At 35.0% G+C, this 15635-nt stretch overlaps 5 protein-coding genes, 2 non-coding genes and 2 pseudogenes across 9 annotated transcripts; 7 read left to right on the top strand and 2 right to left on the bottom strand.

Annotated features, from left to right (window-relative positions):
* The first annotated feature begins 1299 nt into the window (after positions 1-1299).
* Positions 1300-3918, top strand: F53B2.5 (Importin subunit alpha). The gene is made up of 10 exons (NM_069999.5): positions 1300-1342; positions 1737-1907; positions 1956-2081; positions 2126-2263; positions 2424-2669; positions 2719-2892; positions 2938-3028; positions 3076-3149; positions 3468-3701; positions 3744-3918. Exons 1-10 carry the CDS (start codon positions 1307-1309, stop codon positions 3882-3884), a joined length of 1431 nt encoding a protein of 476 aa, NP_502400.2. The 5' UTR covers positions 1300-1306; the 3' UTR covers positions 3885-3918.
* 21ur-14689 lies at positions 2844-2864 on the top strand. Its single transcript, NR_056834.1, has one exon.
* Positions 3919-5050: 1132 nt separating the features above from the next.
* Positions 5051-6216, top strand: F53B2.8 (Coiled-coil domain-containing protein 86). Its single transcript, NM_069998.7, has 3 exons — positions 5051-5249; positions 5297-5377; positions 5597-6216. Exons 1-3 carry the CDS (start codon positions 5228-5230, stop codon positions 6046-6048), a joined length of 555 nt encoding a protein of 184 aa, NP_502399.1. The 5' UTR covers positions 5051-5227; the 3' UTR covers positions 6049-6216.
* A 721-nt stretch (positions 6217-6937) lies between these two features.
* eak-4 lies at positions 6938-8066 on the top strand (the record flags this gene model as incomplete). The annotated part of the gene is made up of 3 exons (NM_069997.2): positions 6938-7180; positions 7230-7394; positions 7634-8066. 3 exons carry the CDS (start codon positions 6938-6940, stop codon positions 7967-7969), a joined length of 744 nt encoding a protein of 247 aa, NP_502398.1. The 3' UTR covers positions 7970-8066.
* A 1755-nt stretch (positions 8067-9821) lies between these two features.
* F53B2.13 lies at positions 9822-9918 on the bottom strand. Its single transcript, NR_056833.1, has one exon. It is a non-coding gene; the product is annotated as an Unclassified non-coding RNA F53B2.13 (non-coding RNA).
* On the top strand, positions 9826-11208 carry sru-13 (Serpentine Receptor, class U; the record flags this gene model as incomplete). The annotated part of the gene is made up of 5 exons (NM_069996.2): positions 9826-10056; positions 10326-10535; positions 10577-10735; positions 10782-10979; positions 11029-11208. 5 exons carry the CDS (start codon positions 9826-9828, stop codon positions 11206-11208), a joined length of 978 nt encoding a protein of 325 aa, NP_502397.2.
* A 988-nt stretch (positions 11209-12196) lies between these two features.
* tsp-4 (Tetraspanin) lies at positions 12197-13328 on the top strand. The gene is made up of 5 exons (NM_069995.4): positions 12197-12281; positions 12327-12440; positions 12487-12669; positions 12827-12925; positions 13013-13328. Exons 1-5 carry the CDS (start codon positions 12216-12218, stop codon positions 13274-13276), a joined length of 726 nt encoding a protein of 241 aa, NP_502396.2. The 5' UTR covers positions 12197-12215; the 3' UTR covers positions 13277-13328.
* Positions 13329-13476: 148 nt separating this feature from the next.
* Positions 13477-14320, bottom strand: sru-10 (annotated as a pseudogene). The gene is made up of 4 exons: positions 14024-14320; positions 13822-13980; positions 13577-13775; positions 13477-13530 (listed from the first exon to the last, which is right to left on the bottom strand). Coding segments are annotated over exons 1-4 (709 nt in total).
* F53B2.1 lies at positions 14319-15337 on the top strand (annotated as a pseudogene). The gene is made up of 3 exons: positions 14319-14352; positions 14698-15006; positions 15117-15337. Coding segments are annotated over exons 1-3 (564 nt in total).
* The last annotated feature ends 298 nt before the right edge of the window (positions 15338-15635 follow it).

Below are 15635 nucleotides of genomic sequence, written 5' to 3'. Positions count from 1 at the left end.
GTAATAAGTGCTTGCAACATTCTCCCAGGTGAAAATTTTCATCATTTTCATTGTTGGAATTACGCAACAGATTCTGTATCTGACGTTTGACATTTTTGAACCCCGTATTTTGTTCAAATTCAAATTCAAATACCCTATCCGTCGTCCATTTCTATTTTCCAATTTCCGGCGGCAATTTGATGGGATAGTGATATGACAATCTGTTACTCATTCCCTTTGGCGGTTTTTGTAGAGAACAATTGCACTTTATTCTAGATTTAAATTTGAGTTGGGGAGAAGTTGGACAAGATGGGAACACGGGTGTGCTAGAAATATTATGAAGATTTATGAGGAATTATATAGTAATTAATAAGTAATGAAATAAGAAGACTAGATGCTTAAATTGCTGTTAAATTAGAACTACAACCATGGTTCTTCTTTTCAGCTGTATCGCTAAAGTTTGGCGAGCGGCATTACATAAGAGACGTCACATGGATAACTGATATTTGACTCAGATTAATGCTTATAAATATGTCGTTCGTTAACAAATGTATGCGAAAAGAAGACTTTCCATTTTCGGTGGAAGGACTCAAATTCGGGCTCCATTTCATTGCAGCCCATGTTTCACAGGATCGATTTTAATTCAAAAATGTTTAAATCTCGCATGTGTGACATTCTAATTTCCCCTTGCTCAAGATAAAATCTTTTTTCAAGAACTTGTGTGAACACACATTCGACCTCTAAAAATTCACAAATTCTACTGTCTGCGTTTCATCGCTCCACGTTCTATCTTGCCAAATTTTCCTCGATTAATTGACAGCTTCACAGGAGATAGGTATCTATAGATGGAACCGAGAGGAACACACAATTTGGCGTATGTTATTTATGTATTAAGTTGGCATCGTTCTAGATACTTGTTGGTAGATCGAGGGAAAGTCACACTTGATCCCGGAGAATCGTGGGAAGAGAAGAAGAGAAATTTAAACTAAGAATAGGGAAGATTCACACTTGTTGTCTGCTAAGTGCTAAAACCTAGTGACCTAGGTTATGAACGGGCATTAGATTTGGAACATGTTGTGTAAAGTGGGAAAATTGAAAATTCACAAATTCTCTTTGCAGGGATTTCTGCTTACACTAACTATAAGAAAGTTCAAATATATTTTAATAAGAAGTGTATTAGATAATTAAATTTTAAAAAATTCACTCAAAATCACTGCAATTCTTCCACGCGATATTCCATTCGGATTTTCTCATACGTGCAAACAAACACGTGGAACTTCCAATGAAATCAATATAACTTTATTTCTGTTTTACACTCGCGGAGAATATGGTTAAATCTACAAAGAAAGCGAAGCAGGAAATGGTAAGAGTATATCAGAATCAGACGGCTGGCAAATCGGATGTTTCTCTTTTTTTATGCTGCAATGGTTTACCAAGAATGATTTTTTTGGCGGGGCAAAACCTGAATTTTTTGTAGTTGAGTTGCACTCGCGCTCCAACGCAAATTGAAAACCATAATTTGGTGGTCGTTATGTATGTTAAACTGTGATCTCGATTTCTTATTATGGATGGGACCGTTTTCATTTGACATTGGAGCACAATTGCACTTCCATCTCAAAATACACAGTGTTGGCTCGCTATAATGAAATTCAAAAAAATCTGATACGCAGAAAGGAAAGCCAAAAAAAAGCATAACGTCCGACTTGTTAGCCTCACTCGGACGGCAACTTTCTATCTATACTTCAATTTTTATACAGAATTCCCAACCTGAACAATCAGCAACATTTGACATTTCCTTTATCATCTCAATGCTCGAATCCTCATGCCGTATTCAACTGTCCACAGCTCTACACTTTTTTCGTAAAGCTTTTGCCAATCAGTCAGATTTATCGAACATCGCTCTGAAGGAGCAGTTTTATGGAAGAATTGTTAGTTCCGACGAAATTGTTTCAATTAATTCAAACTCTTTTTTTTAGAAGAATGGCGTTCTCAATGCTCTTCGTAATCAAACGTTAGACATTGACAGTGAGGTTAACGCTGTTTGGATTATCACTAATATGTGTTGTATTAGCCAGGAAGTTACTCACTTGTTTGTAAACTCGGTCAGTCTGAAAATTGATTTTTAGGAAAATTGTTTTTTTTTCAGAATTGTCTAGATATCTTGATCAAACTCGTTCGGTCTCAAAACGCTCGTCTCTCAAGTCAAACTGTTTGGGCAATTGCAAATATTGCAGCTGATTGTTCTTCGTGCAAATTGAAATGTAGATCACCTAAACTTTTGAAGGTAATTATAAGGGTTTGTAGGACATTTTAGAATCCATCCACAGCACAAATGAAAACAACTGTTACGGCTGCATTTAGGCGCTTTAGGCAGGCGCTTCAGGCAAGCGTCTGGCCTTTGAAAGCATGCCTGTCTACCATGTCTAAATAAATTCCAACTTCAGATACTCGCCAGAAACTTACAAACGTCGTATAAACTCGACGATGCAGACCGACGCCAACTCATTTGGTGTGTCAATAATATTTTTTCCGGTGGCCGAACAACGATGCCATCACCAGTAGCTCGTTCACTTATTTGTGCTTTGTCTGCAATTTTACTCGACACAGACGCTGTCGATAATATGGGATGTGGTTCAATGATTTTATGGACTCTTGCCAATTTGGTTGACAACTCACTAGATACCACACGGGTTTGTTTTCGGATTATTGTTAATCAAAGTTCTTTACTAAAACTTTCAGATCGACATGCTTCTTTCCCAAAACTACGTTGTTGAGCATATTCTCGAAAAATTTATTGATCAAACGGACAAGTCATGCAATGTTTCATGCCTCCGCCTTATTGGAAATATTGCAGTCGGGAATGATGTTCAGACTGATCTGTTGGTTGATAATCCCAAGTTTAGAGTTGTTATGGTACGTTTTTGACATCAAAATTGAAAATTAAAAATATTTTTTCAGAATATTGCAATGTCATCTCCGGAGCATCACAGTGAAGCCGCATGGATCATATCAAACGTTGTTGCCGGTGCTCCAAGACACGTGGATTACAGTTAGTTTTATATTTATTTGATTACTGAATAGGATCTATGTTTTCAGTAATGGATGATCCAGATGCTTTCTATGAATGGGTGATGGCTGGGATTCATACTGGAGACAAACGCTTGAGAAAGGTAAGCTGATATAAAATTATATGAACAGTATTTTATTTATTAGACATGCACCACCATTGTTTTACATTGACAGGGCATATATCTCGATTCACTTCCGTTTTATCAAAAAATTGTCAACTGAAGAAATACGTGCAAAATGTTTTTCTACGTTTTGATAGTGAAATTGTTTGATAACACTTGAGACAGTCAAGATATGAGCCGTCAAAGTGAATTAATGAGGGTGCAAGTACAATAGAGACAATACTGTAGTTAGCTTTGAACACATCTTTTGAAACAAAATTTATTTTCGAGCTTAGAAATTATCTATGGTTATTTCAGGAATGTCTGTGGATTATTGGAAATCTATTGGCAACTGCAGATGAGCATCAAACGTATCTTCTCGTCTCCTTAGGAATAGTACAGCATTTTCCAGCTCTTCTCGATTTTGATGATGTTCGTTTGAATGAAAAGGCGGCGACAACTGCAACTGAACTGCTCCGTGAGCATCCATGGCAGTACACATTGTTCCAACGTTTGGATATTTTGGGATGTATTGAGAGAGCTGGAGCAAACGTTAGTTGAATATCCTTAGACTTAACAATCCGTGTGTTTCAGTTTTCGATTCAAAAAGCCGAACTGAAATCTTTGATGAATGACTTGGCGCCACCTGAACGGAAAGATGAAGATATTGCCAAAGGATGTTCTGTGATTTGCTACAGCAAGCTCTCAGACGACTTTCACAGCATGAGCATTTGAATTTACTCGTTTGAAAATAAAAATACGAATTTTGATTGTGTAGGTTTAAAATATCAACCCATCAATCAGCAGAAAATGTTGTCTAATTACGTTTCTGTGATATTTAAAATTACTTGAACATTTCCAATACACCTGTTTTTATTTGTTCACTCGAATTCCAATCAGATTACTGACAGATTACTGGCTCTTCAACTGCGATTTTTCTACCGGTTTGTGTACTCTTTTTGGACAATTAGATGTTATGTGCACTTCCTGAACAGGTGCATAAACAATTGATGAGATGATGATGAATAGATGGATTAGGAATGGGGGAAAGAGGATTTTAAATGTTTTTGGAACATAGGGGGTAATTACCGGTAATTGATTTTTTCCAAATTTCTTCACTCCTAAAATATTTCAAGTTTTCAGGCAACAAAATGTGAGAAAAAGGATTTTTTTAAAGTTAAATATGATCAGTAAAGTGTCGGCTTCCATGATTTTTACAAATACACAATTATTATAACATCTCTTTTAGGTTTTTAGGTAGATTTGCATTAACTTTGCCAAAACTATTCGACTCTTCCAACTACAAAAATGTTTTCCAGTTTGAATTCAAATACCCGTCGTCCTTTTCTATTTGCCAATTTCCGGCGGCAATGTGATGGGATAGTGATATGACAATCTGTTACTCATTCCTTTTGGCGGTTTTTGTAAGGAACAAAAGCACTTTTTCTAGATTTGAATTTGAGTTGGGGAGATGTTGAACGACGACGATGAGCTGTTAGATGTTTTAAATCTTGAATTGTATAGTAATTCATAAGATTAAAAATCAGAAAACTTAAAAACTTAAATTTGAATATAAATATACCATAACTTTATGTCATCGATAAAAATTGGTCACACAGTAAAAACCGAGGGTTGCTGTACCTGGCAGTAGTCTGAAAAAATCAAATGTTAATGAAAATTTCGAATATTAAAAAATTTAAAACATTGCCTAAGTTAAAATTTTCGAAATGCTGAAATGCTTTGGGTGTAATATTTGTTAAGCATATTTCTAGTGAATTTTGTAGTTAAAAATTTCAACACTTTGATTTCGCAATCCCGTCACCCATCTTTTCCCTCTGGGTCTCACGATTTCCCCATACTTTCCAATAATCTTTCCTGTCAACATTCCCATTTCACATGACATTTTCAATTTTAATACTACCTTACTCATAGTCAACATCACTATTTCAGAATTCCACACTTATAAACATTATTGATGATAAAAACTCTTTGATAAGAAATTGATACAAAAACCCTCCTCAGTGCCTGCAATTTCAGTGGTTACTTGTACTGCTAAAATCAATTGCTTTGAACTGAAAATGCCAATGGGCAAGAAGTTGTGTAAGTTTTTAAAGTCGAGAAAAATTTGAAAATGCTCAAATTTACAGTGGGAAAGCTTAAGAGAAATAAGGTGGAGGAGCCACAGGTGGAGCCGGAGGAGGATTTGGGAGATGCTATGAGTACGCAAGGTTAGTAAGGAATTACATTTGACTTTTAGTGTTGAGCGTCGATTGTAGTGTTCGGAAAATTTTAGTTCACTGAACGGTATAGCAAATACGCAAATTTGACGCGAAAACTTTATAAACAACAGATTTGACGAGCAAATTATCGTAATAAATCTATGTGATAAGTCTAGTTTACGTTTGGCAGATTATATTACATACTCGAATGAGATTCGCAAATTTCAGAAAAAGATGACGTGAAAGTTGGGAAGAAAAGAGCCCCGAAGAATAACATGGGTGGAAAGAAACGACTGAGATCCAAGCTGGGAAATGTTGGGAAACACCAGAAAAGGGTACGCTCCAAGGAAAACACTCCGGAAAGAAAGCTGGAAAAATTGGAGAAACTCGAACTTCAACTGACCTTAAAACGAAGTCGAGAGGAGCAGAAACGAGCCAAAAAAGATAAGAAACTGGAGAGAAAAGCACTGAAGATTCAAAAAAAGTTGGAAGCTTTGAGAAGCATCAAGGAAAAACCACATCAAGGCTCTGAAGCACAAGGGCCAAAAGTCCCCAGAGCCAGAAAGATCCGGGTACCAGCCCCAAGACCACCCCGTCTTCCATATTTGGCTCTAGTCGCCAATCTTCATAAGGCTCCGAAAGCATTGCGTGATATGAGAGCTGCTGCTTCACGCCGTTAGTGTGGGCTTTGGATCATTTGGAAGAAAAAAAAATTGTTAAGTGGAAAATTAATAAGAAGAATATGAATCTGGATGTCAAATTTAATTTGTGGACGTTTTGAATTTTTCACTTTGAAGTTTTTATTTGTTAATAAAAAATGTTTGATTCAAAATTTACAAATTTCAAATCAGCATACCAAAATCTTCGAAATGTAATCATGATTCATGAGAGGTCTCGCCATGAAAACTAATGGTTATGGTAGATTTTTTCAATCTTATTCGAAATTTCAATTTGAAACTTGATCTTCAAAGTGAGACCACATTTCCCACTAACGTTTTTTATCTGCTCACTATCAGATCAAATTTAAGATTCAGAAAACTTGCTAGCTACAGTAACCGACACGTTTTGTAGTGAGACCCGATCTGCTTCGTAAAAATTCACATCTGCCTTGTAAGGAGACCTACACCTGATTCCTGCCTACAAAACGTGCCTATAGACTTGCAAAATTATTTCCGATCCTTTAATTGTTTGCAAAAATTCAGATGCCTAGGCAGTAGGCAAGCTTGTAGGCAGGCAAGAATACAGTAGGAGGAAACGTGCTTGCCTACTGGAATTTGGGAAATTTCTTCATAATCCGGTAAATTAAATTTTAAGGAGAATTCAGACTGTTCCCACAGCAATTTAAATCCACTTCCCTTTCCAAATTTCTGTGTCTCACTCCACTTTTGTTATAATTTTACGAATTTTTATTGCTTCCCCTTTTCCTAATTTACAGTATTCCTTGTTATCGAAAATATGTATGAATTCTGAGAAAAATTGGTCAAAAAATATAAAAAGACAAAAAACAATTAGCAGCCCCAGACCATCTCGACAATTTCCCCCATTCATTCTTACTTCCTCCCCACCATCATGGGACAATGCCTTGCCGTTCATCGCCGAATCATGGCGTCACAGGAGTTTCCGAATATTCCTCAGCCGGAGTCGCAGTGTCATGATGCATTTATCCGGTATTCCCCAGGAAGATACGAACGTCGGGCTGCACGATCCCAAGTCGACTATTATCTACTCCCACAGGCACCGCGGTTGATGACTGAGGATTTGGATAAGAAAGAGTTTCAGCGACTCTATGATGCTCGTTGTGAGCTCGTTGAGGTGAGATCTTTCACAATTTAATTTTGAAAAAAACCTTCAATAATTTCAGTGTCCAGCCGGAAGGCGTGCAATGCAACTGGATGTTCAGATCTATGCGGATCGTTATGAGGCGACGCTCAACAAGATTTTGGAGACTTCTCAAGAGCTTGACAAAGGCCTTGAAGACATTTTCCAGGCCTACACAAAAGATGATCCACTGGCTGATAAGGTTATGGTGAGTGGTATTTCGGAAGGGATTAAGGGAAATCAGACGGGTTGCGTAACTGTCAAAATCATTCATTCTGGCGCGCCAAAGTCATGCCCAACTATTGCCCAAGTTTAGCCAACTTCTAATCCAAGTTAATATTTTTTGGGTCAAACTTGGACAAGAAGCTAGAGCCAGATCCCGGGAATGTATCAATATGATCAAATTCCTTAACCTCTATTTTACATGAAAAATTTAATTATATTTAGAACTGCCGCTTGACCGTCGACGAAATGGGACGAGTGTACGAGCACTTCTTCCGCGAATCGGCATGGAACCTTGACAGCTTCGTGGAGTACCGGAAGAATCTGGCACGAGATGCCTACTTGCTGCTTGCGGATCTGAAAATCGCAATCCAACGTCTCGGCATGCACTTCAATCCGAACTTTGAAGACGCGCAAGTCAAGGTGGACTTCCAGATTATGCAGGCCGAGCAGATCATCTTTCACTTCAAAAGGACATACAGGGACGCACTGAAGCACAACCCTGACTCGATTACAGAGTTTGTGGAGGACGAGCTGGAAGATCCTGGAACACCGTTGTAATTTTTATTGTCATTCTTTTTCTGCCGTTTTCTTATCCTTCCCCATTAGTTACTGTAGTTCAGTCTTTTTTGAATTTCAATAAAACTACAACAAAATCAACATTTTTCAGTAATACATAATATTCTTTAATTTTGCAATGTATGTCTAGACAGCCAAGAGTTAGAAGAATTATAGAAAAGGAAGCAATTGTAAAGAAAAAAATACTTTTCGAACTTCGGTTTTCATATTATGTATAATCATGGGACGAATAAAAAGACAGAAAAAAATAATTTAAAAACAATATTTTAATAATTTTGATACAGTGGCCAAGAGGTTTCGTGGTAGGATCCTAGGCAAGAAATGGGTCCTGAGTAGATGTGAAACTTTTAAATTTATAAGCCTTAGATTTGGAAATTTAGATTTGTTTTCAAAATGAAAACATCCGATTTAAGATTAAAATTGAGTGAAACTTGTTGAGAGATTTAAATTATGTCACCATATATTCCAATTGAACAGAATTTTGTGGTTGCTGACCAAGTCTGATGATGAGCCAAAGTATATGGCTAAAAAAAGTAAAAACTACTTGTTCTTCCTGATGCGTCGGTATTGATATTTGACTGTAATCACAAAAACCTTAAACTTCGAAAAATCGAGTACATTTTTCAGCACATGTGTCGTGCGGTGATCTCAACTCATAATTACGCCCAACTTCGAATCCCTGAATTATACCTCATGTGATGCCACATTTTCTCAATTGCTCGTCATGTCTAGCAAAGTGTGTCTGAATTTTATTTCATAACAAATTATAGCAAAAACGTGTAGTTTTGCTGTTTCGCACACTTGATGCTGTTACCATAAATCTGAATCAGTTTTTGAGAGCAGATTTTCAAACGGTTTCAAGTTTTTCAATTTTTTTTGGAAACTCACATCTTAAACCTTGAGTATTTCTTACAAAAACATTTTCCTAATTTTTAAAAACTTTTCATGACGCATGAATGAATGCAAATAACGGAATTTCCAACTTTTACAAAATTTAATTTTAAATTTGAGAAGATTATTGTGGTTATTTTAAAAAAAACATCAACCTTAGCTTTCCGTAAAATGATTTCCGATTTTCCAATTGTTAGATAATTATATTTTCACCTATTTTTTTATGCGGAACCAATATTTGATATTGCAAAAACCATTACCCTTTTTATGAGCTGTTTACCATTTATAATTCCCAGTATTTGCCAATTCAAAATTTCCCACCGGGAAAGTCCTTGTTTTTCTACATTTTCTGTTTTCTGCAACCATTAAAACACTTTTTCATAAAATGCATCATCTTTTGTACATATGTCTTGTGAGGAGCACTACTCATAATTACTCTAAGTTTTGAATCACTGTGTGTTGCCAGGTTTTCATAATTGCGTGTCTAGTAATCTTTCCCTGACATTTTTCAATGAAAAATTCTAGCAAAAAAAACAAGGTTTTGAGGAAAGATAAGCTTTTTGGCAACAAAATAATGCTCTAATGTAAAGATGTAGAGGAGCATAATTTTAACTTCTAACCTACATTTATTTTTAGCAGATTTAGTCAAAAAATATGCACTCTCTTCTCACCTTTTTTACCCTAATCTAATCACCAAAATGAAACATTTCCAGTCTTTAACCCTCGCAAAATTTATTATTCAAATCAAGATAATTTGGGTTATTTTGGAAACGGAAATGTCTAGAAAAACGTGCGCTTTTTAAGTTTAACTGCACTCATGAGCATATCAATTAGGATTTGGTCAATTTTGCGTTTTATCTATTTCCTCAAATTAATATTTTTCTTGCTCATTTATGACATATTTTAGACGTTTCAAATAAATTTAAAAATTCCAGAGATTTTAATTTATGGACATTATGAACAATGTATCAATTCAAGGAGATCAACGATATATCGACTATAAATTTGATTTTTTCACATTTCCAGTGCTTGTTGCATGTGTTCCGATGACATACTTAGTACCAACTGCGTTTATTATTTTAAAAGTTTTCAAATGTTACTATAGGAATTTGGTTGGAAAACAGGAAGCAACTATGAATCCACACGTATTTTTTGTGATTGTTATGGCTCAGCTTACGGTGGGGTTTGAGAGAAAAATAAACTAAAGTGGTTTCGCAAATTCCCGAAGAAATTTAAAAAAGAAAAATCCGACAAACGTTCCTTTGTATTTTTCATTAAAAAATTTTAACACCTATTTGTGAACGTGTCCTGTGAATTTTCAAAGCTCTCTGATACTCTTTTGCTTTAGTATTATCTTATAGTCAGTATTTTAAAGCAATTTACCCATCGCAGCGACAAGATTAACTTCAAAAACACATAAAGTTCATGAAATGGTTCTTATTTTCAGAGCGTATTTTACATGATATCTGATTATATCACTATCCGTCTCCCATTCACCGGAATCATGACATCTTGGTGTGCATCTCAACAACCAAATCATTTCCTAAAAGTCTTATTTTTCTTTTCTATATATTTCACTTATGTTTCATGGCTATTTCCATTCCTTTTATCAACGTTACGATTGATTCCCGTTTATTTCCCGCGCAGACATAATCAAGTAACTCATGTTTTAATATTCAATTGCTAAATTTTTTTTAGCTATGCGCCCGGCTATCTAATTTTGCAATTCCATTCATCTACCTCTACCCATTCATATTTACATTCTCCCTGATACCGGCTCTAGGATCATGTCGACAACTTTTGGGCCCTTATAAATTTGGTTCTATTTTTATTTGGTTTACGGGGAACTGGTTTGATGTTAGCAAATTTAAAATTTATTTATCGAAAAATTCAAATTTTTCAGATAAAGTTGATAAATGGCTTAGTGCTCAATTTGGCCATTTGGCTTCTCCTATGCATTATTTCAAATTTAACACTTTTAATAAAACTGAAGAAGTTAAAAAATAATCGAAAAAGTGCAATTCTCCAACGAGCGGAATTATCTCTATCGCTGACAACATTATCCATGCTTTTATCGTTTCTGACAAACCTGGCATGTGCAGTAAGTCTATAAAAATGTTTAATTTTCTTTGAAAACATTCTTTTTTCAGTTAATATTCTTAATATTTCCATCACTGACAGCATATTTCATTGCTCTTCGGCCATTTGGAAATGATTGTGAGATTTGTGTTGGTCCGTGGATCTTCTATATGACACATCCTGCATTTAAAAAACAGAAAATTTTATTTTGGAAAGATGCATCGAAAATTGGAACTATTCATACAACTTAATAAATATATTCACATTTTGTAAAAATTTAAAAATGAAAGTTATGGACTGAGAAGTTTTTATCATGACATTATCATGAGGAACTATGTTGTATAAGTATCCAAATATTGAAATAATGTTTTTTTTTATAATCATCAATTTGAACCCACACCTTTATCAAACGATTTCATGCTAGAAGGGGTCTGTGATTAATATTATTACATTAGAAGTAGCATGTGTTTTCTAGCAAGATATGAAGTTAGATGTCAGAGCAAAATGTCTAGTCTGCTCAAACTAGGTTTCGTAATAAAATCACGTACCCAATGTGTGCGCAGTTGAGTTTTTGAACTTTCCATTTTTTGCTTCACATCATCTATTAGCTTGGTTTCCATTAACAACGACGCCAAACATTTCATAATCAGTCTGAAATGTATTTAAGTTGCTTTATAAGCCATTTTGAGGACTAGTTAAACCTCTCAACAAAACATTTCTTTAGCTGTTAGGCAAAACGTTTTTCCTGCAAATTTAATGTTCTCTGTCTCATATCAGAAAAACTCCTTTTGTTATTTTTAATTGAAAAAAATACAAACAACAATTTAGGTTACTAGTCATTATATTTTGCAACTACGTATATATATACACCTACGGGTAGCTGGTAAAACATTACATTCATATTTGGCTTACAGTAATCCTAACATCTTCTAAGATAAACCCTACCTGTCCTTGGCGTAACGAAAAATCGTGCTCAAGTAGGCAAAGTTCCGTGTAGGCAGGCGTTTTAGTGACGGCGCTATTGATGTCGGTTGCGCATTTACAGCAACTTTTTATCACACCCATTTTTCCCGACTTTGGCATCCTATATCCCGGATGCCTAAATATGAACAGACAAAATACGTGCCAAAACTTTCTGTATATCTTAAAAGTTGAATACGTTTTTTTTTCAAATAAAACCAAGAGCAACCGAGATATAATCTGTCTAAGTAAAGCAATTGTAATATAAGACAAATCAGCTTTCAGCACAGAAGAAAACATGGCCTACAATGTTTGTGGGAAATTAGCCAATTTCCTTTTCTTCATCCTCAACTTGGGACTAATCGTGAGTCAATTTTGGCTTTATGTAAAAAATGTAGCTAAACTATAGGTTGTTGGAGTAATGATAACTTGGTACTCTATATGGATGATACTTCACCAATTCGAAGTAACAGTTGCCAGAACAAGTCTTGTTAGTTTTTTGAGTGTGGACAATATTGAATGGGTAATAATTTCCAATTGCTTCTCCAAAATTGAGAATGTATTTTCAGTTTTATGTATACCGGACAATTTCTATAATGATTGGGGGATGTATGGTAGTTCTCGGTTTATGCGGCTGCTTCGCAGTGTGCTTTGGAAGCAAAACTGCGTTGTCCGTACATCTCGTATTGGTTTTTTTAGTTTTCGTCGTAAAAATTGTGGCAATTGTGATGTTTTTAGCGAATAAAGATCATGTGAGTTTAATTAAACTCGTGTGAAGATTTCACTAAACTTAAACATAATTTTTTGCAATAAACTACCAAAAAGTACAACAAAAAGTTTTAATTGAATAAAAGAAAAATGTCGATTTTAGCTTAATCTCTTTTCCATCTTATAAAATACGTTTTTCAGCTTCGAAGAGAGTTTGTCGGTGTTTATCGTGACGAATTGGTTGCAAACTATCATAACAATTCACGAACTAAAAACACTCTTGATTGGGTTCACACTAGTGTAAGTTTCCCCAAAATATGTTATATCTTAAACTCATTTGTAATGCCCAATTCAAACTTGTTTTTGATATTTCTAGCATGTTTTCAGTTGAAATGCTGTGGAGCAAACGGTTGTGAAGACTTTTTACCAGCCGGCAATTTTCCAACATCTTGTGAATGTGGTACAAAGAATGCAATGGTACGTATGGAAGGATGTGCTCTCATCACTTGGGCAGTATTTGAAGATGGAACACTCCAAGTTGCTTTCCTTGGATTGATCTGCATGTTGATTGAGCTTGGATTGATGATTTTTGCCGCAATAGTCATTGATAGAATCAGAAGAGAACCTTGTGCAATTCAGAAAGTTGGATGAATTTAAATTCCAGTTTTTTGTTACTTTCATGTTAATAAACTTTCAAAACATCTTCAGTATTGCCTCTCAAATATTTCCTGATATAAGATAAATTCAAAAAGCTGGGCTATCTATTCTACAACAACGTCACCAGAAAGGCACAAATGCAGGCGGGTAGTACCTATTTCAAAATCATGACGACGCTGCCTTTTTCTTGAAAACTAAAATTTACAAAATAAATATTTAAACATTTTCTGTTTGATTATAAATATTAGCTGAAAAAATATAATATTGAAAGCAATTTCTAAAGGAAATGCTTACCCCTCCGACAAAATGAAAAATAAATGAAAACAGCATTGATAAAGTCGTTAGAGAAAGCGATAGCTCAGCTTTTTGAACGGGAGCACTATTTCGTTGGTTTTTCATTTTTTTCCAGTTTTATAAAGAGCAACAAAGTTGAAGTAGTGCAAAGGATGAACCAAAATAATAAATTTCCAATAAGACCTTATATTAATTTTATCTGAAATTTTGGAAACATTGATTTTAAGTTGAAAGCTCTATCAAACATCAAACAAATTTCCACTAAACCAAAAATAAATGGCACCAAACTGATAAGGACCTAGAATTTGTCGACAGAAGCCAAGAGCTGGAAATAGGGTAAATGTGAAGAACAGTGGCCAGATGTAGATGAATGGAAGTGAGAACTTTGTTATCCGAGCGCAAAGCTGTAATTTTTTAATGCTTGTAACTAGTTTCAAAAATCTCTACCTCGTCCTGTTGAAATGGGTAGTATAATGAGACTAGCCGCAATGTAGTCAAAAGAAATGTAAATATCCATCCAGTGTAAGTAAAGTATGTTGAAAAGAAAAATAAGACTTTCAAGAGATGATTTGGTTGTTGAGATGCACACCAAGAAGTTATAGCTCCAGTAAATGGAATTCGTATTGTCAAGTAATCAGAAATCATGTAGCAAATACTCTGAGAATTCGAATTATAAGAAGCTTTAGAATATTTGAAAAACAAGTAATGCCTCAATTTTCGACTGTAATCTGAGTTAAGAGTCATGTTAAGAAGGGAACGAGATTCGAAATGTCTAAGTGAGTTTTCACATTTCTAGCAGCCTGAAAATGAGCAAGCTGTATCAAGATTTGAAATTGATTTAAAAAGGTTATTTAATCCTTTCAAAAAAAAAATTTAATATTGTAAATAATACAATATATCTCTAAACCCCTTTAAACTACATCAGTTCGATTCTAGGATTTTCGTAAATAAGAATTTTGAACTGTAACGTGTCTGGTAAATGTTTCATCTCTTTTCTGAAATAATTCACAAATAATTGTATAAACTTTGATGAAATCCTTTTTTGTTTAAAATTTTAGAATTTTTAAAAATTCAATTCCTGAGTTCCAAAAGTTTTTTCATAACCATCAAGTTTTATTCAGATAAAAGCGAATACGACAAAGAAAAAGATCTGCTTGAAATAGAACGGAAGAAGCTTGAATCTCAACCACCATCAACGTCCACGTCACAATCTTCAAAGGACTACAAATCGAAGTCTTCGTCTTCCAAACATGACAAAAATTCGTCTGAATACGAAAGAAATAATAAAATGTGGGCTCGAACGGATCTTCTTGTTAGATTCATTGATGAAGACTTCAAGCGAGGATCATTATACAAACAAAAAGTTCGGATAGTTGATGTTGCTGGATATAATGACGTAACGATTGAAGATCGAGGGAATACTCATTACAGTGAGTTTTACTTCTTTTAGTGGGAAATTTTGAAAATTTTGATAGACTTGATAGTAATTCATAGTTTTTGCTATCAAATTTCAAAAATCCGTGATTATAAATTATTTCAGATATCAGGCAATCCTGGTTGGAAACTGTAATTCCTCGAGAAATCGGTGAAAAGCTCATGATTGTCGCTGGTAAACGTAGTGGCCAGCTAGCTTTGATGCTTGGTAAGGATAAACGGAAAGAAAAATTGACAGCACGTCTTGTGGCGACAAACGATGTGGTTACCGCGTACTTTGAAGATGTTTGTGCAGTAAAGATTCGACACGAAGAAGAGTACGAGTGAATAAATGTGGACATTCCCCGATGATGTTTCTCGAAAAATACTAATTCATTATACTTCAATGAATGTTTGAAACTTGATAGTGAACTCTTGAAATAACCAGTGACAATTTAATCCAGTTACGGTTCATTTACAGATGTTACGATTCTTCGAAGCAAAACTACGGTATCGGGTCTCGGAAAGATCAAAAAATGTGTATGAGAGGTACAGTAGTCTCCACACCTTCCTGCACTGCAATTTCACTCGATTTCTTTCGAAATTTATGCAAAGCAGCGAGGTGTAGAATCTACTGTACTTTGTA

Source organism: Caenorhabditis elegans, chromosome IV (genome assembly GCF_000002985.6).
Source record: "Caenorhabditis elegans chromosome IV".
In the NCBI taxonomy this organism is placed as follows: Eukaryota; Metazoa; Nematoda; class Chromadorea; order Rhabditida; family Rhabditidae; genus Caenorhabditis; species Caenorhabditis elegans.
The sequence above is the reverse complement of the archived record's forward strand: the minus strand, read 5'-3'. Positions and strand labels throughout refer to the sequence as shown.